The sequence below is a fragment of the Phallusia mammillata genome, chromosome 2, assembly GCF_965637545.1.
Source record: "Phallusia mammillata chromosome 2, kaPhaMamm4.hap1.1, whole genome shotgun sequence".
Lineage (NCBI taxonomy): Eukaryota > Metazoa > Chordata > Ascidiacea > Phlebobranchia > Ascidiidae > Phallusia > Phallusia mammillata.
In genome coordinates, this window is record NC_137253.1 from 18,873,810 (window position 1) to 18,896,226 (window position 22,417).

The following is a 22,417-nucleotide window of genomic DNA, read 5'->3' on the forward strand; positions in this document are numbered from 1 at the left end:
GTCTTTTTAGTTTTACAGAAATAACCAACGACTCAACCTTGTTGGCTGCAAATAGTTTCGCTAGTCACAAGTGGGTTTGTCTGTACACGCATAGTGTTTGCTTTATGTCGACAAACAGTGTTACGATGTAAAAGATGCAATCAGAATATCAAAGCACGTTAATCATTGCACGAATTTTATGCTCCCACCTAAAACCCACAGATATTTAAAACTACTCGGTCATTCCTTTTCCTTGGGAAAAATCCACAAGTCGTGAAGAAAGTTTTATTTTCAAGCAGTGATTGGAGCACAACAGTAAATTAGCACCATGCTACCTACGACATCAAAAGACGACAGGGATTACAATCAAAAACACTACAAACTTGCTACGATTAAACAGATATATGCCTAATTATTGAACAACTCCTTCGTAAATGCCACATAGTCATATGCACCAAGAACACTTATTCCGTGTGAATCGTAATACGGAGGCATGTTATTTACACAGTATTCGGCCTGCTCCCGACTCAAGTTCTGCCAAAAAAGCAAAATAGAGTTTGTCAAAAGAATAGAAATTTTTACTTTTCGCAAGTTTACAAAGAACCAGTTTTACAATCTATTCACAAACTATTAAAGTTGTTTTGTTCATAAGCGTCAGTTAACAAACCTGGTACAGTTCTTCCTTCGTCACATAGGGTTTGCCTTCAGCGCTCAGTGCTTTAAATGCGCTTTCAACCTCCTCACTTGATTTTACATTTTCCGTTTCTCGACTGATCATGAAACCCATATATTCTTGCAATGAAACTTTACCGTCACTGCAACAAAAAGGTATTTTCGATATCGTTAACCAGGATGTTATTTTCAGGTCAAGCGAATTTGGTAATAACAGCTCATAGGTGATATTTTTTACCGATTTGGATCCACTACATCGAGAATAGCTTGGAATTCTGGATCCTCATCTCCTTCCTCCACCATAGGTAGATCATATCCGAGAGATCGGAGGCAAGATTTAAATTCGTGATGCTCAAGTCTGCCGCTCTTATCCTTGTCGAAATGTTTGAACATCATTGAAAACTCTTTCAACGCTTCCTCGGTCACTCCAGTCATGTTTCTGCAGAAGCAGTGGTTTAAAGTTAAAACGTTATTTTACGGAAAAAGTAACCAGGCATTTCGCTTACCTTGCTTGAATTTGTTGTTCCAGGTTATGTTGCATCCTCATTCCAAGTTGCTCAAGTTGATCCCATTGCTGGGCAAGACCAACAGTCGAATGTTCCGTGTAAGCATTGTCCAATATCAACGCTTTTTCTAAACCCGCCCCAAGACCTTCAATTTCCTGAAGCTCGGCCTATTCGTAAAAAAACATCTACATTATCCACCCCCATGTGAACTAAAAACAATGTACAACCTTTCTTTGCTTAATTTCCACAGATTTTTGCTTTGTTGCTTCCAGCTGAGATTCCAATGTACCCGATTCTTCCATCATCGTCGCTCTAAATGAAGGAGATTAACTGGGTAATTGCACAGTTTTGGGCAAAATAAACGATTTAGTGACATAAATTTATGCTATCAGAGTGTCAAGAATGGCCAGTGAAAAGTGGGGGCGGTGGGATGCGAAAAATGGCCAGTAAAACAGTGTGTATCGAAGTTTAAGACAGTTAGTAAAGAAGAAGAACCTACTACTAAAAGAAAGTAGTGAGTAAGAGGCTGGCACGTTTTTTTTTCATGCAGTGTGCTGTCACAACAAACAAAACCTGGAAGAAAAAGAATCCTCTTGCTGTAAATAAATGACCGAATATTTCAAAACACGAATGACATGACGAAATCCAAGACTGTGCAAAGAAGGTATGAGAATTGGTAAAAAGAAAATGAAGTAAGAAAAAAAGAGAAAAAGTTACCCGTCAAGTAGATAGCATCTGGAAAGAAAAGCATACTCATAAAAGTAAACTGTACTGAATCGTTAACAATTCACAGCACACATGAAGTAGTCGTAAAATGTTACAATGTATACCTAGTGGATGTTAGCCAGTCGTGAAACGCGTTTGCATGATGAGCAAACTTCATTCTTGCTTCGTCGTTGTTTTTTTGTCGCTCCAGTTCGTGCTGAAGATCTGCGTCACGGGATTCAACCATGTTTTGCACGGAGTTCCACGACTCCTGAAGGGTTTGTCGCTTAAACCAGGTATAAGAATTGTTGGACACCGTTGGGTCATCAGATGGCTTCAGCTCGTTCAGTTTGTCATCGATTTCAAATAACTCACGTAATTCATTCTCAGCATCTGAGAGTGTTTCACGGAAAGTCTCGTGTTCCGCAACAAGAGCCTGTGGCAATTTAAAAAAAAGCGCAGTTGTACTTCACTCCATATTAAACTAGAAGGGTGGCTTAGCACATATTGCTCTTCCATATACACTATAACCTATTTTAAAACATTAATACATTTCCTATGCTTATTTTGTATTGGGTCCCATATTAGTCACCGTCTTTTATAACTTTAGTCGTTTGTGCAAGCAAAAACTCATGGGTCCCCACACATGCAAAGTTGTAGATAATGCATTTCAAGAGATAACCATGCGAAAGTCGGGTGTTGTAAGGTAAAACACAGTGATCGACACTGGGCTTAAATAATAATACTATGTAGAATACAAACTATAAAATTAGATTCACCCCAGATATTGTTTGAAGTATGTCCTATTTAACGTTTTAAAAAACTGACCCATTTAAGGGGGCTAGTAGGGTAACTAATTGGGTTCGACACACAAACTAAAAAATATATAAAAACCACAATGACTCAATCAATAGTACTGCAAAATTTCAGCCTAATAGAGGTGTTTTGAGCAACAAGCAATAATGTTTCTGACGTCATAGGGCTGTTAACAAGCCCCTAACCGCCATGGCGCAAAAACGACCACCAAGAAACCCACCAACGAGCAACAAACAACTGGTTGCCCTTGTAACACTATTGCGCCAAAGAAATCTTTCGTTTGTGGTGCCCAGTAACATACAAATACGTTTTACACTTTAGGGGCTTGTGGGGTAAATGTTAGGACTAAAGGGTTGAACACAACAATCGACACCTATAAATGGCATACTATAGAAGAAATCCAAATTTCAGCCAATTCTGACACTGTTTAAAAACTCACCCATTTCAGGGGGCTAGCGGGGTAAATACTGGGGTTATCAACAAAAACAAAGTGGGATGCACATCTACATAACTATATCTACCATCTGTGTAAATTTCAGCCAAATCCATCAAACATTTGATGGAAAAACGAGTCGGACAAACTTTGGGAAGAAAAAAAAGGAAGAAAAACAAAAGAAAAAAAACAAAACAATTTGAGTAAAATCAATATGAACATTATAAAAAATAACTTCATGCCAACATTTTTAGAGCACAAGTTTTGTCACTAACATATAAGGCTATCAATTTTTGTGGTCGGTAACCTTGATTTCAGCGACAGAGTGACATCGCACAGGGTCAGTAAGATCTTCCTCTACGTTTTCAAACCAGGAGTTAAAAGCCGAAGCTTTCTTGGCAAAAAGAAGGCAGAGGTCGTTGATTCCACGCAGATGATTTTGGTTCCGTTCCAGCTCCTTGCGTCTTGCTGTGGCAGCTTTCTTCAAATCTTCTCGTCTGTAATTTTACTTCGGATTTGAAATTGATTTGTAAACTATTTTCCCTGTTTGTAATTCTACTTCGGGTTTAACTGTGATAAATACATTCATACTGGGATCAGCCCCAAAGCGTACCTTGCGTTGTCTTATGGCAGGGGTGCACAACCTGCGGCCGTACGGCCGCATGCGACCGAATAGATAAGTTGTGCGGCCGTGAATATGTATGTTAAAATTTATGTACTGGCGGCCATGACGTAAATAAAACTCTTTTGCTACATATTTTGATTTTCAAACTGCTCTAAAAAGATTTTGTAAGACTGTAAAGAGTATTACCAGCCTAGTAGCTCCCTATACATTAGACTTTATACGCTTATTGTGTGCAAACAATGTTAAAAACAGGCACCCCTTGCGCGACATATAGATTGTGACGTCATAAATAGCTAAGAGTGGTCGTCAGACTGTTCAGCTCAATCTGTGCATCAAGTCAGAAATTAATCTGGACTTTTTGGTCGCCATTAGGTGGTTGATATATGTGAGAAAAAACTATTTTTTACATCAGCAATTTGAAAACAAAATCTAGCAGGTAATTGGCGGCCGCTTGTGAAATAAAGTCCTGCGATGCGACCGTCGTAGCGAAAAGGTTGTGCACCCCTGTCTTATGGGAATGCTTGGGAGACCAGTTTGATTCGGTAAAACGCCTTCAATGTGCCTGACACACTATGATCTATGGATAAGCATGCCGTGGTCTCTGGTCTGATCTCAGTATGAATGTATTCATTTAGCTGATCAATAGTCGAACTGGCGATCTCCTACTACGAAGCTGACTTGTGCAATATACAAGGCAGGCATTGGTGCTTCAAGTAAGCACCGTGCTTGTGTAGCTCAGTTGGTTGAAATCCCACCGCAGGCTATTTTTTGCCTACCTGTGCCTTGCCACATTGAAATGCTTGGGAACCGTGACTTGATTCGGTATGGGCGTAATGGGGGTACTATGATACTTGAGTTTTAATAATGATTTGTAACAAGTTTAACCTTTCCATAAGCAGTTTGTGCCTTGCGTTAATGACGTCAGACTGAGCATGATTTGCTTCAACAAGTTGATCTTTGAGTGCTGAAATTTTCATCATTTCTTCCTGATCGAAAACTTCTAACCCAGCGTCGAAAGTATCCTGTTGGTTTTACAATTGCAGCAACATTAATATTACATGTATCATAGAAAATTATAGACTATATTTATTTTTACATGCTTTTATATGTATTACATTAAACACAAACAATGCTAGGAATTCTAACAATACGAACACAAGAGGTATATTTATAAGAAACAATGAAAATAATCGTTTAATAAACGATTTACTTTACCCCATTCGATTTTATATCTGAAACACTAAAAAATACGACAAATCTAACCAAAAGCGCCAAACAAACACAAAAAACAGACCGGTTATGGTAAGACATTTTCCAAACAAAGTTCACAGTTAGTCTTTCTGCAGTTATTGAACGCAGAATTGATACAAACCTGTTTAACGAGAAGCACTTGCACGGAAGACAGATCTTCACCGAAGTCATCCGATTTTAACACCTTCTCCTTCTCAACAATCCATGACTCGACCATATCAGCCTTTATGGTTGAAAAGCGGCAAAGAAAGGGTAAATGCGTGATTTTGTTCTTAATTTGTCAAAGACATTTTACCTTCCAGTTAAACTGTAGGAAAGCAGATGTTTCACGAAGTTGGCTTCGGCGTTTTGAAGCAGCATTTTGCAGTTTGATCAACTTGTCCTCAATCAGTTTTAGTTCTTCAGCCACTGATTCAGCATGTGGGTTCTCCTGCATTGGTTATAGGAACAAAGGTTACTTTAGTTTATCTGATCACTTACTGGAAAGCCATCAATTACCTCATCAATTAATGATTGGCCAGTAGCCTTCACTGCTGATATACGATCACAATGTACGCTCAAGTCAGTTTCAAAAGCCTCATGTTTAGCAAGCAAACTCTGAGTGGCAGCAAGTGATTGTGGAACTTGTTGTGACTCGGCAACGGTTTGTTGTTGACCCAACCAGCTGGACTCTTCTTCTAGATCCGCTCTATAAAACAATAGTATTTTCAGAGTTCAATTAAGAAGGTTCAGGTTTTATTTTTTGCACAAAGTTTCGTATTGCACAACATCTTAAGATTTTCAAAACAAAAGTGAACTGTGTCACCATGCTAATACATCACATGAACGGTTTAGCTTGTGTTTATTAAAATGTATTTAGCACTTATAAATCCAAGTAGTTTTTTTGCTCGGCTGGCCACTAACCTGAATTGTTGAAATGTTTGAGCCTGTTTTAACCTCAGACTACGTTGATTACTCAGTTCTTTTAAACTGTCCCAGTTGTTGTTTAAAGTGTTAATTCTTTCTTGAATGACCTCATTGTACAAAGAAGCTTCCTCCTTGATTTTACTTCCAGATATCTGTGATAAAACTTAAGTGAAAACCAAAAGTGTTTCATTTATTAACTTAAAAATGTACAACACAGTAAAAGGCATTTTATTTAGTTTCCTCATGATGTAATTTTTTGCATGTTGTTCCTGTTGGCAAAAACAAACATACATTGTCCCAGGGAAAAGTCAACATTTACAATGCGCAACCTAAAATATCTAAAAAAGAATACTTGTACTTTAAACTTAAAATCTCTCAGCTCGTTGCTTGGCAGAGCGTTATGTCTATTGGTTTAAGTCCATGAAAAACATTACATAATTATTCCTTAAAATTTTAATACATATATATTTTGGTTTTACAGCATCATTAGTATCTGTAAGCAAGTATAAACACATCATGCCACTGAAATTTTATACATCTGAAAATATACGGACGAATGACTTGATGTTTTTCATGAACTTAAATCTTATCCACAATAAGTAAAAATAGTGAATAGTTTGAACTATGTTTTTCTAACCAAGACATGGAAAAACATCTGTGTTACATAGGAAAAGAAAAAATACAAAAACAATATGTTTCCCCTTAAGAAAAGGGAGTCCATAATTACCATCAATCTGTTGATGTTAGGTTCATGAGAGGAAATTTCAGCCTCAATTCTTTTTTGCTTTTTGCGCAGATTATTGATACTGGTTAGGTCTCTTCCACAATCTTCACTGCTCACCAGAAGTTTCTTTTCGCTAGAATCAATGAGACAATTGGTAACTTTTCCAGGTAATTTTGAAATGCTTGAAAGAACAAACCTTATCCAGGATTCTTCATCAGCAATGTCAAAAAACAACTGATGAATTGCAAGGGATTCCTGTAACTTAGTTCGGCGAATACGAGTCAAATCTTTTATGTTGGCAAACCTGGGGAAAATCGCATTTTACAAGACACTGTACAAATTATAAAGGCCAAAATAATGTTAAAAGATTTTTATCACATAAGTTTTGTTACCTCTTCTCAATTCTTTCTCTCTTTGCTTCAACAGATGCACTGTCCAAAGCATCAGAATCATTTGCCTTTTCCAGGAGCAAACCTGCATGTCGTGACAGTTCTTTGGCTCGATCTTCATGGGCATCAACATCTGCCTCTAACAATTTTTGTTTCTTCAACAAGTTGGAAACAGAAGTGACATCTTTTCCCACATCCTCAGAAGCCAAAACTGCTTCAACCTGATATTCATTTGGGGTATGTTGATGTTTATTAATGTATACATAAGGCAAAAAAACACAACCACACATAAAGAAGCAATTAAGAGGGATGAATTGGAATCTAAGTCTGGTTTAACAGTTATCTGTGATTTTCTTTCAAGATTCTTAATTACCTCTGACATCCAAAATTCTAAATCCTTCACAGCAGTGATAAAGTTTTGCTGCTGATTTGCCTCCTTTAGCTTGTCACCTTTCTCAGATGATTTGTTCAGCAAGTTATTCCAATCTTGTTCCAATTTTTGGATGCGGCCCTAAAATAACATAAGACATGTAGTTGTAAAGACACACATATGACCAATAAAATTTGTCAAATGTAATACAATGTACAACTAGTATGACAAACATGGTATCCAGTAGATTTTTTCAGATGTACATTGTAAGTTGCAGCCCTATGGCCTTAAACACAACCAAAGGCGATTTTCCTTTTACATGCAAAACAAAAGTTAATCTTTTCTACCCAAGGTGCTTTGCAACATATTACAAACATGTAACAACCACTCAATTGTTTCAGGAAACGACAAATATTATCATAACCACTCAAGGTTTTACATTTGAAGTGTTCAAGTAAAAGTGGTGAAAATCACATTAACAGCTGTCCACATCCATTCCCAAAACTGCAAACATACGCTGCACAATACATGGATGGTGGCTATATTTGCACACTCATACTTTCAAAATAAGTTTACAAAAGTTATCCAGGTAGTCAATAAAGTCTCTTAAGTTATGTACAAAACAGTTAAACATTGTGTGACAATGTCAATGTTTTTTAATTTCCCCATTTTTTGTGTAAAATCAGAACTAACCTGAACAGCATCTTCGGAACCAGCACACTGATGAGTGTCAATAAGTTGCTGACCAACATTCATAACGCCGTGAATCCTTTCCTTGTTGGCATCTAATTCTGCTTCAAATGCTTGATGTTTTTGATGTTTGCTCTGCAACATTCCAATCTACTTCTTAAAACGCATCAATTAATCTGATTTTTAAACAAACTAGAAGGGTGGCTTAGCACATATTGCCCTTGCATATACACTATAACTTATTTTAAAACATAAATATATTTCCTATGTTTATTTTGTATTGGGTCCCATATTAGCAATCGTCTTTTATAACTTTAGTCGTTTCTGCAGGCAAAAACTCATGGGTCCCCACACATGCAAAGTTGAAAATAATGCAATTCAAGAGATAACCATGAGAAAGTCGGGTGTTGTAAGGTAAAACACAGTGATCTGCACTGGGCTTAAATAATAATACTATGTAGAATACAAACTATAAAATTAGATTCACCCCAGATATTGTTTGAAGTATGTCCTATTTAACGTTCAAAAAAACTGACCCATTTTAGGGGGCTAGTAGGGCAACTAATTGGGTTCGACACACAAACTAAAAAATATATAAAAACCGCAATGACTCAATCAATAGTACTGCAAAATTTCAACCCAATCCACCAATGTTTAAAATTTCGACCACTAGAGGTGTTTCGAGCAACAACCGTGTTAGGCCTACAGGGTTGAACACAACAATCGACACCTATAAATGGCATACTATACAAGAAATCCAAATTTCAGCCAATTCTGACACTGTTTAAAAACTCACCCATTTTAGGGGGCTAGCAGGGTAAATACTGGGGTTATCAACAAAAACAAAGTGGGATGCACATCTACATGAATATATCTACTATCTGTGTAAATTTCAGCCAAATCCATCAAACATTTGATGGAAAAACGAGTCGGACAAACTTCGGGTAAAAACACCCATTTTAGGGGGTAAGCGGGGTAAATACTGGGGTTATCAACAAAAACAAAGTGGGATACACATCTACATAACTATATCTACCATCTGTGTAAATTTCAGCCAAATCCATCAAACATTTGATGGAAAAACGAGTCGGACAAACTTTGGGAAGAAAAAAAAAAGGAAGAAAACAAAACAAAAACAATTCGAGTAAAATCAATATGTGTCCCCTTCAGGGAAGGGGACCCATAATAAACATATTTTGCTAACAAATCAGCATGACTAAGTCGATATGAAATTAGAATATACGCTTTGATTGGAATATGATTTTTGAGTGGAATTATTGGATTTATCTCAGAGAGTAAGATTTGCTGTGACTGTGCTACGCACATGCAGTTTGAATGACAAATTATGCAGTTTTACTTTTTTATACCGTACCAAGCCACTTTCAATGCCCTGTGACCAAAACAAAACAGGTTATAAAGCTTTTTTGGCTTTCAAATATAAAAGCAATTCTCAAAAGACCTGAATATTTGATGGATCTTTGTAACTGTCATCAGATGCTGTTTGAAGTTTGTCGGCAATCCAAGCTTCAGCTTCATCAGCATCACGACTAAATTGCTGCAAAGTTTGTGTTTCTCCGAGACGAGATCGTTTGTCAATCAAGGCTGATTTTAGCTTCTGCCACCTATTAACAAATAGCATGATACTTATGCTATTTTCAGTAACACCTTTTACCCCCATAAAAAAACTGCTCAGTGCATTTTGCAGCAATGGGTGCTACTTCCTAAGCTTTTGCTGAAATTAATCAACGACAACAGCATATTGTTCTTTATGTTCAGCCTACATGTTGTTTCCCAATGACCCAAAGGCAAATGCTAAGAGAACTTAACAACACATACCTTGAAAAAGCTGCTGAGAGAAATAAACAACACATACCTTATCAACACATTTTCTGCTTTGTCCTTAATTTTATCGCTGGCGTAGTGGGGAGGATCAGATTCTAATAATTTCTCAGATGTTGCTTGAAGGCTGGATATTTTAGCCTCTTGCAATCCGATGGCTCTGTCAAAGTCTTCATGTTTTTTTATCAGTGACTCAACAGAATCCAAGGAATCCCCTACAAACCAACAGAAACCGACATTACGTCTAAATGCAATGACATAAATGAATGAATCATACCAGCCTCTTCACTTGCAAGAAAGTCTTCCCGTGCCTGCATCCAATTTTCTGCATTATCACAATCCAGCAGAAACAAATGAAATTTTAAACACTGTTCAAGCAACAGGTGCCTTGCAGCCCATGCTCTAAAACAAATACATAGAGTCATTGAATGTTTTTTGTCAATACATGCAAATGAAAAAAATGCAAATGTAATGATGGGGTATTTTATGGGGACAATGGCACAATAATTAGGAAAAATTCAGAAATGTGCCCAAGTTAGATGTTATATGACCACCTACTTCTCCAACACTTCTCTATCTCTGGATGTTTCTTGCACAGCTGCATCCACTTCGGCTGCTGCAGGATGTTCTGCACGAACCAGTGAGTCAGCCTGATGTTCTAATGCATGGAATGATGGAGATCTTGCATCCATGTCAGCTCGATATTCCTGAAGCAAATGCACGATGAAATTTAATTCAACTAAACTTCCTGGCTTCAAAAAGTGTGTCAGCTCTTACTTGGTGACGCTGAAGTAAAGCTTCTGCACCAGCGAAATCATCAGCGACCTCCTTGCAGCCCACTTGTGTTTGCATGTGATCTAACCATCTCTGCAATTCCCGACGGTCAGCAAAGAAATGTTGAAGATCAAACGAATCTGACAGGGACCGCTTTCTGCTTTCAGCCTGTTAGATCAAATTTCGTTTACCACTCAATGATTAGGACTTTATAGACATTTGGCCACACACATTTTGCTGATTTCTTCTTACACCATGAGTTTCAACATAAAAGTATTTGCTCAATAATCATCAGACACCAACCATATAAAATGTTTTAAATCCCAATATAGTCACAAGTCAGTTGACTAGATTCTAGAAATATTCGATTTTTTTCACACATTGTTACTGTTAAGTAATCTATTCATACAAGTGCATGTAACCTGGCAACCAGTTCGCACTATACAGGGGGGATCGTGTTTAACTCAAATATTTGTCACCTTTTCAACCAAATCATTCCATGCTTGGTTTATTTCTGAACGCTTTATTTGAATTGTATCTCCTTGTTCAGGATGTTGTTCAGTTAAGCGAGATGCATCACTATCCAATGAATGAACGCGTTCACCCAAAGCAGCTAAATCTCTTTCCAAGCCTTCATGCTTTCGCTGTAATGCCTGAGAAAACCATTAGCAAAACTTTCTGTAATTTTTGACATGTTTGGATAAGTATGCAATTTGTTTTCAATAACATTAATTTCAACAAACAATTGCAAGTTTTTTACCTGAACTGTGGGGAGATCTGATCCCACATTATCATTATCAAGAGCCTGACTTTTTTCATCAATCCACTCATGAGTTTCATCTGCATCTCTAACAGGTTTTGAATTACAATTTCTTACACATATGATTTCCACAGATACTGTTATAAAAACACAAAAACCAACCTAAAGAAACGTTGAACTTGATGTGCAGAACCCAAATTGTCATTTTGTTCTTTCACAACATTGTGAAGATCCTTCCAATTTTTATTAAGTTTCTATAATAAATATGTTGTTAAACAATCCACATGTTACAAAATTACACCAATCCTAAAAAAACAAACCAGGAATCTGCATGTAAACTGACTCTAGTAAAAATGTGATGATTGAAAACAATTGAGATAAAGTTAACTTTCATTAAAGCAACACAATGTAGTATGTTTAGTGTCAGTCTATAAAAATGTGAAAACTAGAAAAGTGGCTTTTTATATTTTGCCTTTAATATATATAATATCTATGTCATATATCTATGTCTTTAATATCTATGTCATATACACAAAAACAGCTTTATTTTAATCACCAAAATGACTGCCCAGTAGCATGCCCATTTAAGTGTAAAGCAGATATATATTTACTATTTAGTACCCACTATGAATAACAACCCGAAGAATCATAAACCAGGGAATCATTTTCAACAATCTTTTGTGGCATAGTGCTATTAAGACAAACCAATATGAATAAAAAAAGAAAAAAATAAGTGAAGGGGCCCAATAATAATCAATGCACCATAAATTATTTATCTCAAAATTGAAATGGCTCAAGGTGTGGTAGAAACCTCAGAACAGCAGACTGCACTCCAAGATGGTTGCTTTATTAAATATTAACAACTTCTTGCAATTTTGATCAATTATTTATAGAAAAAATAACAAAGGAGTGGCAAAATCATCTCGTGCAGTAAATTTTGGACAAATCACGGAGACAGTTAAAACATTAATATATAAAATAGTATGCTGCAAATTGTAAAACAGAAAAACCTCAACAATTACTATCTGTACTAATTTATGTGTACAAATATGCACGAACTTAGAGTGCGATACACTGAAAGACTCAATACCAGTGGATTGAGTTGGTTTCAGGTATCGAGTTGCAGTTTGATATCATTGGTGGCTTAGCAGTTTTTTGCGCAGGTTGTCAAAAAGTCATTTTTTTGTTATTTTACATGCATTAGTTTTTGCAAGCAGTTCAAAGACAGTCGGGCTTGTTTTGACTACGTTTAGTTGAGCTTTCTGATAGTTTAACCTGGCAACACTACTCAATACTTACTACATACTGTTCAAATTTATCTTAAAAATTCTAAATCAAACTATTTTATCAAAAAAATGGCCCCTGCCTCAAATCCACAAAAAGCAATAGGCCAACCTGCACTTTTCCACCCACAGCTGAATCATCGGACATATTGTCAACTTCATCATCAGAACTTGATGACGATGATGATGATGATGATGTGGATTGTTTGCTGCTTTTTACTTCTTTTATTGGAAGGTCAAGGGTACATGCCTCATTGTTGAGTTCATCAATTCGTTTCTCGCGGGCTTTCAAATCCTAAAACAGAATGTTTTTGAAAGTGGGTTATATGCTTTTAATGTTGAAACAAGGAACAACTTTTAGATCCAAGTATTGTATGAAGACGATTTACTCATAATATTAGATCATTACTTTTTGAAAATCATCCAATCGTTTCTGCATTTTTTCCACATGCTCCAGACCACTTTGGTCATCAGGCTGATCTTCTTGAAGCTGATAAGATGCTGCCAATACACGTTTTTCATCCATCCATTTGATCATGTCATCACATTCTCTTGCCAAAGCATGTCGTCTGCGAGAATGTTCAAGTGCTGTATGTCTGATGCCACACTTCACTTTCAGCTTATCATAGCTAAATAAAAATAATCAAAATTAAAAGTGTTGGTACCATTTTGTGATATGTTAAAAAATCATTTGTGAGATGTAAAAATAATGTAAAAATATTGAGTAAGCACTCAACATGGTTTGTATCAACACTTACTCATCCTCTATTTGATTCTGGGTAGTGAGGAGTGTTTTTTTATCTTCATCTTTTTCGGTCATAGAATGGTCAACCTCGTCATCACTTTCATCCCTGTTTTCCTGCATCTCATCATCCTCAACAACTTTTAGATTAACTGAAGGAACAAATCCTTGCTGGTCACCTCTCTCTACTTTCCACCAATCCTGGAGAAAACAATAAATGTAACGAACAAAGCAAACCAACAATTAATTTACACATAGAAAAGTCAACATAGCAATCGTTAAACACCTTGTTGTATGCAGAAATCAAACATAGAGTTTCACCCTTTTTCACAGTTAGTTCACGAGGGGACTTTTCGTGATACTCATGAAGAACAAAAACCTTCTCCAAAGTTTCCTCCTTTGACCATGGGCTTTGCAGCTAAACAAGTGACTTGTAGGTAAAGCATTAAAAGTGAAACCGACAAACTATGATGACAATAAACCTTGCATCCCTCTGCTTCCACGCTTAGCTTTTTGATGTTCACCTCAAAAGTCTCAATATCAGTCTTAAGAACATCATGTTTTCTTAGCAAAGATTCAGCAGAGTCCTCATCTGCACCAACATCCAGAGATGCAATAATCGATTGTTTTTCCTTTAAACAAATTAGTCTCTTTAGTTTTTGTCAATGAACCAACTAGTAACAACATATACATTTAATAAAAACAATATTCAGTTTTAGCAGTTTGCAATTTAAAAAAACACAATAATGCAAACAACATAATGCACAGCTGATTCATTAAAAGTAAGGAGGGATTTAAAAACAATAAGATACATCCAATGGCGAAAGGTTTAAATCTCTCTAATGAGCTTAAGATATTGAACTAGCAAAGTTTAATTGAAATGTGTACTATATTTTAACTGTACAGCAATTAAAATCCTTTGGTTTAGTCCTAAACTTTGCCTTAAAAATACAATCCAATTGCAATTTTTTTATGCACAGATATTTCTGGTTATATTTCAAAATTGCAATGACATTTACAATTGACAAACACATATATTCATTCAACCAAACATTGTACTGTCAAATTGCATATTATCTCTGGGTGTTCTTTATACCTATGTCACACAAAAATTGCAGTAAAATAAATGGTTTGCCATAGGGATGTGCCAAAACTGCAAATGTTCTGTTTGGTCGAGCACCAAGTACTCACTTTATGACATCACAAAAAAAAAACTTTCAAGGTCTCTTACGTCACCGGCGGTGTTTAATAAGCTGTACATGCCCATAAATTACAAGTTTTTCCACCATCTAGTACAGGGCCAAACCGGTCAAAGCCTAAGAGCCACATTTTTTACTGTGTTTCCACAAAGAGCCACATTTCTCTCCCAGTTTAAAGGCTAACTTGACAAAAAAAATTTACTCAAAAGATCTTCCCTGCTGAGAAACTTTGCGGTATTTTCAGCTAACGTGCATGCGCCCCAAACTTAGGCGCAGAGTTTTACAAAAATGCCAAGTGGCGAAACTAAATTCATTGCGACTTCACTAATGCATTCACCACCAACAACTGCCCATAAAATATAACGTTCGTCATAACCCGAGAGCATTAAAAACAGCGATGCTCGGTACTGAGTACTCGGGTTCTGGCTCGGCTCGGCCCACCCCTAGTTTGCCACACAAATGCTAAATGCGTATTGGAAACTTTCAACTATACCTCAATCCATACACGAGCATCATCAGCATTTGCCAAATATTTTTGAGCTTCAATGGCATTAAGTAAGTCTTTTTCACGACTGTCAGCAGCATTCTTAAGTTTGTTCCACTCACTGATGAGTTTATGGGAACATGCATCAGCTTCTTGTGCTTCAAAATGACCTACTTACCCAACACAAGATTAATTTGGTGCAAAACATAATGACTGTTGAATCATACCTTGTTCAATTAAATTATTGGCCTGAGCACAAACATCATCTATTTGAGATTCATGACCAGAAATTTCCGACTGCGTTATTCTATGTTTTCTCAGCAAGTTCTTCGCACTCATAAAATCCTTGCCTAAGAATTACATGTTCATGTACCCAAACCACTTGCACACTTCAGTACAATTACAAACCAATGTTAGCAGTTGTAGCAATTGGCCATTTGTCTTGAATCCATTCCAACTCATCTTGAATATCCCTAAACAGCTGTTTGCTTTTTTGTGATTCAAGAAGTTTTTCTCTCCTCTTTCTTACAGGTTCCTCCAAACAAAACAAAATGTAATTACATCTATAATTATCATATATGATTGTGGTGTAAAGTTATCCAAATTACTCATATTTTTAGTTCAACCAACTATGAAACTTAGGTAAATATACACTCTTGTATTTGCCATTTTGTTAGTGAACCACTGGGTCATATAAGGGCAAACTTTGCAAAGACTATTTTTGTATAACTAACTGTAATGTGTGTACATTTTTCTAGACAGAAAGATTAAAAAAACACAGACAAAAACAACGTAAACCCCTTCTAATAACATGGACCCGTGATGATACTTTTATGTAAACAAAAATCATTTCAAAATGATTTAATCCTTTTGTATGTACTGTTTACAGTTTACACCAAGTGTTGTGTTTTTAAGCTACTAACAAACTAATTTAAACAGTCACACTTTAAAAGCTAAAAACAGAAAAAGTTGTTCATAGAACTTTTACCACACTGTTTTGGGGAGCACTTATTTACACACTGTATTATGCACATACTTGTAAACCATCATATTTTACAGCTAGATCTTCTTGCTTGATTAAAATTTCTTCTGCATTAAAATGGTTATTTGCTGAAAATTGTTTGGCTTGAATCTCAACACCATCTATTCGTTCCTGGATTTAAAAAAAAACAGTGAAAAAGATTTCCCAACGCTTTGGCTGGATAAACTTAAATCTATACTAAAAACTGTCATATTAAACCAATGTTCCAAGACAATTAGAATTAGCTAAATCTTTTTAACAGTCTTTCCTATGTTCGGTTTCAAACGTGAAAATTTAGTAAATTACTGACACAAACCTTGTGCACTTGAACATCTACTTCCAGCAACTGATGTTTTTTTATAAGAGTGGCAACAGAAGATACATCTACACCCAAATCAGTTGAAGAAGTAGCAGTTTTAGTTTCATCAATCCAGTGCAAGAGCTCAGACACAGAACGATTGTAAAGTTGCTCTGCACAAGCTTCAGCAAGCTTATTGCCTACAAAATAAGTACCGTACATAAGACAAACATGTACAAACTACCATATAAAGCGTGTGTAATAAACCACACCTCTTTCCCTGCAGTCTACTAGCAATTTCTGCCACTGCTCTTTAACTTTAGCAGCATCAGCTTGAATATCTTCACTAGCATAATGTTTAGCCTCAACCAGGGTCTTTGCATCTTGGAAGCAGAGGTCAACACGTTCTTCACTGGCAAGTATTTCCTCTTCAAATACTTTGTGACGTTGCAACTTTCCACGAATGTTTGTAGGATCCTAGAAAACAAAGAACGGATGACAAACATTCCAAACTTAATTTCTTAAGTCATACTTTGTAAGATTCATCATTAGCAGTCTTGCTTTTTTCATCCATCCATGAACACAAATTCTGCACATCACGTTGGTACAGCCGAAGTTTATTGGCATCACTCAGTGATACTGTTCGATCTTGAATGTTTTGCTTTAACAATTCATGTCTCTTCAGCAACTAAACAGAAAATAAAATGTAAGATTTGCAACAGACATAGTGGGCATTTAGAAATAAGAGAATAAAACATGCAACCAACTTTATCTCTGCGGGTACCAATATCTTCAGATGCATAATGGCCTCTTCCAATCAGCTTAGTGGCAACTTCATCCACCGAATTAATCTTTTCCTCTTGAGCAGCAGCAGATTTGCTAAAATCTTCATGTTTTCTTATCAGAGTTTGTACGGAATCCAAGGAGTCTCCAAGATCATCCTGGGCGATTAAAACCTCCTATATAAAATAAAAGATTTAAAGCACATAACCTTTGAATATATTGAAATACAATGTCCAAGAAAATTAAATAAAAGCATGCAGTAAACACAGGTATACAATTGTCAACAAGTCCAACCAAAAACACAATTCCTGCAGATAGTTGAATAAATAAACCAACTCATGTGAAGAGAAAAAGTAGTCTTCTTTCCACATCCCAAACACAAAACAGTTGAACCACATGCAACCTATTAGGCTAATAGGCTAATAGTATTAGCACAGTCAATCACCTGCGATGTAAGCCAGGATTCAGCTTGGTCTGCATCTCTGTTGTACAAAGCCAAATGAAGACACTGGTCATACAAAGCCTGTCTTTCTTCCCAAGTTTTAATCAGTTGATCATGACGATCTGCTAGTTCTTGCAATTTCTCTGGAATCACACCAGGACCCTGGGATGTTTTTGTTTCAACACTGCAAGAAAAAAACATTATTTTTAGAAATAATTTCTTAGTTTTTAAGTACCAGCCACCCAGTTTTCTTTCAAATAAAATCAATCAGGTTTTTACATTTGAGAACTAGTCCGCAGTGCTAGTATTTAAAATTTCATTCTAATTGATACTGCGGCTGTTGTAAAAGACAAACAATTCGAATAGTACTTGAATATACTAGATTGGAAATTTCTTCCCATTGGGAGAAAAACAACAGCGACAAGCAGTGGAGTACACACCAAATTGAATAGTAGTGAAACAAAACTAATCATGTATTCACAATCGACCAGAATTAAAATTATAGGGTTCAACTTCTGGTAGAGATATGTCTCACGTTTAAATTTGAATTTTATGATTTATATGAGTTGATTATAATGATAATTATCACCTACCCTTTTTCTACTTTCTCTTCATCACTGGAAGTTGCACTTGAACTTGATGACGAAGATGATGTTGAAGATTTCCTCGATGTTAAAATCACTTCAACGATCACCGTTGTAGCAGCCGGATGATCTTCATCCACCAATTTATTTCCAAAGTCATTTGCATGACTAAAGCTACTCTCCTGTGCAGCAATTTTACCCTGGGGCAAAAACACAAATGTATAGCTTGAGAATGTTTACTTAACCATAAAACTTACCCTGTGTTCTTGGTGTTTGTCCACTAGTGCCTCAGCTCCACTGACATCAGTTGCAAGTTCGTCCACTAAAATTCGTGATTCAATTTCATCACACCACAGCAAGAGTTCCTTGCATTCAGCTAAAAACTTCTGCAAAGTGTAAATGTGTATGGTAAGCGAATCTTAAAACACAGAAAAACTTAGAGCCAAATTGAAATAACCACCAGGAGGGGGATACCCAGAAATTTGAAGGAAGGTCAATACTTTAACTAGTGGTCTTCAACCTTTTGTCTTAAATCATCCCGTCCTAAAAATACTAGTTATGGCATACTTGTAAATCATAACTTTCTTGCAGGCGTTGCTTTCTCTCTTTAGCCATAGACTTTACACGCTCCCAGTTGTCGGTCATATCCTTGTGTTGCGGCAAAACAGACACACCTTCATGATCATTCTCAATTCGTTTAGCCTCATTAGAAAGTTCAACCACCTTCGCAACATCAAAAACAGAAATAAACACAGGGCAATAATTGAGATGTACATGAACATTGGCTTCCTGCTTAATATATATATATATATATTATGAAACAAACAAAAACCTAAAATTTACTTTTTCTTCTAATGCTGCCAAATCCCGTTCAATACTTTCATGATTTCTCTGAAGTGCTTGAACTGAAGCAACATCACTACCAACATCATCAGAATGAAGCATTAATTCTTTATCTTTCATCCATGAAATAGTTTCATCCACATCCCTGTTAAGGACACAATGGGTCATCATTTGCACGGAATCCCACCAACATCCCATCTATTTTATTAATTACCGGTTAAATTTATGTATTTCAATGGCTGTTTTCAACATGTTGTTGCGATTCTCAGATTGGTTGTTCAGATGTTCCCATGCTTTATTTGTTTCATCCCGCTTTTCTTTGATGTTTTCAGACTCTGGATGTTTCTCAATTTCAACCTACAAGATGCAGAAGATATGTTTGCTGATAACATTGTTTGATAGAGTTGTTTGGTCATGTTTGTTAATCAAAATACCATCTTTTCAGCCTCTTCATTTATGTCTTTTATCCGATCTCCAAAACCATGAAGCTCACTCAAAAACTCATCAAATTTTCCATGCAGCATATTGACATGATCAATGTCATTTCCAGTATCAGTCGAAGACACAATCATTTCCTAGTGAGTGTAAAAAAATGTCAATGCTGCAAAGATGAAGACAGGTGATCAAGTTGAAATTTTAAACAGTAAATAAAAAAGGTTGCTAGCCTGTCCGAAGTTTCGGTTCAAAATTTCCCCACTCTTTATAAGAGAATACGCATTATGTGCCCTCGTCTGTGGTGCAATAATATATATATAAGTATTAAGTGCTTTACCTTGTCTTTAATCCAGTACAATGTTTCATCACACTTTCTGGAAAAAGCTACCCAAGATTTGGTTTGTCGAAGTTTCACTCCTCGCTGTTCCAATGCTTTTAGTAGCTGATCCCACAAGTCATGCAGCTCAGCGATGCGAGTCTGTTTGCAAATATAAAACCCAAAACGTAAGGGATAAGTTGCGATTAAATGTCATGTCCATGGTTTAGGCATAATATAGACATGGTGTTTGGGTCTAAAATGAAAAATGTTACAACAACTACACCTGTATCTCATCCTTTGAGAATGGTATTTTTGCAATTATTTGTCCACCTTCATCATCCAGTTTCGATAAAGAAGCTGCATTTGCATTAACTTCAGCTTCAAGGGCACTGTGCTTTTGCATTCTGGCCTACAGACAATCGAAAAAACGTAATTATAATGTTAATGTTTTTTTCATTGAAAATGTTGGCTGGACAAACATTTTAATTTTACCTCCAAATTTGTAGCGTCTATCCAATTTTCATCACTGGCGGCTTGGGTTCTATCCACAATCCATTTTTCAAGTTCATTAGCATCTCGTAAAAACTGACGAAATCTGAGAGCATTTTGTAACTCCAGACGTCTCGAAACCAATACATCTTTAAATGCCTAAAATTCAAACAAAATAAGTAGCACTAAAACATGATAAGTCTAGGATTCTCTAAACTTATGCATTATTTCAAACTACTGAATAAATGGGGTCTCTTTTTGGTAATTTAAAAAGCAACACCCAATTTTTAAAAATATTGGTAAATGCTCTGAACCATTGTCTTTAGTTTTTTATGTGCATTACACCTTTTACCAGTGGTGGGATTCAGTAGGTTTGCACGGGTTCTATAGAACCGTCTCATGAAATTTTATGAGATTAGCGAACTGGCTAACATTGCTGGTTACTCACAATGGACTTTTTGTACCAGAACCGACTGAAAAATATGACTTTTGTGATAGAGGCTGACAAAAAATTTGAACCCCACCACTGCTCTTTACATAATGTATTCTTATACCGTGTACTGTGAAAGTATTTGCTCCCTTCTAGCCTTGATGTCATCAGCAGTTTCCAAAGGAATATTGTGATTAGCTGAAAGTTCAGAAGCCATTTTCACCTATCTTTAAATGCTTAGCAATAGCACAAAATATGAAGCACCTTCAGTATAATTAGAATGTGGTGATCTTGTGATTACATTTTTTTGGTTTGAATAAAGAAGCGTAAGCATTGCATTGATTGCACATAACAATACAGTTTCCATAAATTGCATATGTAATTTGCTTAAATTGCATGTTTTAGAGTAGCCCCCAACCCAGGGGTCTCAAACTCAAACTACTTTGGGGGGCGGGGGCCAAAAACAAACTTAGCGTGGGCCGCACTATCGATATAGACTTTTTTTTGCAAGATTAAAAATGAAAATGCTCGTTTATGCCATTAGCTACATAAAAAACAATATTGTAGTAGCCAAAATAACAAACAGATATACAGTGTAGCAAAGTGAATAAGTCAACCAACTGTGCTATAAGTCAACCAACTGTGCCTACAATGACGCAACAATCACATAACTATATGCACGTTGCATATATCACCAATAGACAATGATTGTATCATGTAAATTTCACTTGTCTGACAGGGTATTCCGCTTAAGTAAAACACATAACTTCTAAAAGTTACTTCGCGGGCCGCAGAAAAACTCTTTGAGGGCCGCATGCGGCCCGCGTGTGTTTGAGACCCCTGCCCTAACCCCTGAAATAGGTGGCTCAAATGAAACAAATTGCAATCAGACCCAAGACAGCAAAATTCGTTTGCAAACCTGCTGCTGCTACATCCCGACCCAAACAGGCTCCTAAAATATGCAACCTGCACAATATATAACTGCGTGAAGAATGGAAGGTACTACTTCATACCATGCCATTCTAAAATGTGAAATCAATACAATGGGAATTGTCAGGTATAGGTTTTATGCTAATTGCTAGCACAAAGGTCCATCCCAAATATACTGGATCGCTTGGTCCACCTTTATTTCGCTTGGTGCAACTTTTTTTGTTTGGTGCACCTGTGACCTGTATATATAATGATATAAATGAGCATGAAGCGATGTTATGATGTTTTAAGTCATATAGATGTGCACAAAGCGATATTTAGGTGCACCAAACGGTGATAATAATGTGCCAAGTGATTATGTACATTTTAGATGCACCCCTAACCCTAACACAATGACTAAATCTGTTATTTTCATGACATAATACGTTAACATTGCTAGCCCTAGTTCGCTACTTTTGCTTAGAATGCGTATTTTTGAGAAGACTGTCTCAAATGGTAGCCTATGCGCTTGCCGCTTGCATTGCATCCAACGTTTAACTTCCAGGGCAATAAACAGCAGCAGCAGCAGTTTGTAGCGGTCGATAATAATAATCGATCGATTGGATGTTAATACAGTCAGACGCCTAACACCTGCAAGCCAAATCGCATTCGCATCGTTACGGCACCACCCCAAATCCGACTTGATTTAGTTGATGC

At 36.5% G+C, this 22,417-nt stretch overlaps 1 protein-coding gene across 2 annotated transcripts; it reads right to left on the bottom strand.

The window, feature by feature from the left end:
- Positions 1 to 250: 250 nt before the first annotated feature.
- Positions 251 to 21,078, bottom strand: LOC145212248 (spectrin alpha chain, non-erythrocytic 1-like). 2 transcript variants are annotated; one of them, XM_080080302.1, is made up of 50 exons: positions 20,916 to 21,078; positions 20,365 to 20,520; positions 20,156 to 20,281; positions 19,891 to 20,031; positions 19,553 to 19,693; positions 19,333 to 19,475; positions 19,119 to 19,263; positions 18,843 to 18,998; positions 18,533 to 18,661; positions 18,285 to 18,475; positions 17,695 to 17,875; positions 17,234 to 17,425; positions 16,999 to 17,154; positions 16,739 to 16,943; positions 16,485 to 16,666; positions 16,184 to 16,300; positions 15,556 to 15,682; positions 15,375 to 15,497; positions 15,157 to 15,317; positions 13,947 to 14,096; positions 13,751 to 13,882; positions 13,481 to 13,665; positions 13,132 to 13,351; positions 12,835 to 13,017; positions 11,602 to 11,693; positions 11,440 to 11,527; positions 11,159 to 11,332; positions 10,683 to 10,847; positions 10,464 to 10,612; positions 10,183 to 10,307; positions 9,940 to 10,120; positions 9,526 to 9,688; positions 8,070 to 8,201; positions 7,380 to 7,517; positions 7,010 to 7,227; positions 6,814 to 6,921; positions 6,621 to 6,750; positions 5,891 to 6,045; positions 5,486 to 5,675; positions 5,283 to 5,417; positions 5,109 to 5,210; positions 4,622 to 4,758; positions 3,419 to 3,608; positions 1,988 to 2,298; positions 1,875 to 1,892; positions 1,385 to 1,469; positions 1,158 to 1,324; positions 890 to 1,090; positions 647 to 794; positions 251 to 513 (listed from the first exon to the last, which is right to left on the bottom strand). In XM_080080302.1, the coding sequence occupies exons 1-50, from the start codon at positions 21,006 to 21,008 to the stop codon at positions 388 to 390; spliced, it is 7,563 nt and encodes a 2,520-aa protein (XP_079936428.1). In that variant the 5' UTR covers positions 21,009 to 21,078; the 3' UTR covers positions 251 to 387. The 2 variants fall into 2 exon arrangements, with proteins under 2 accessions (XP_079936428.1, XP_079936430.1); XM_080080304.1 differs by lacking the exon at positions 1,875 to 1,892.
- Positions 21,079 to 22,417: the final 1,339 nt, after the last annotated feature.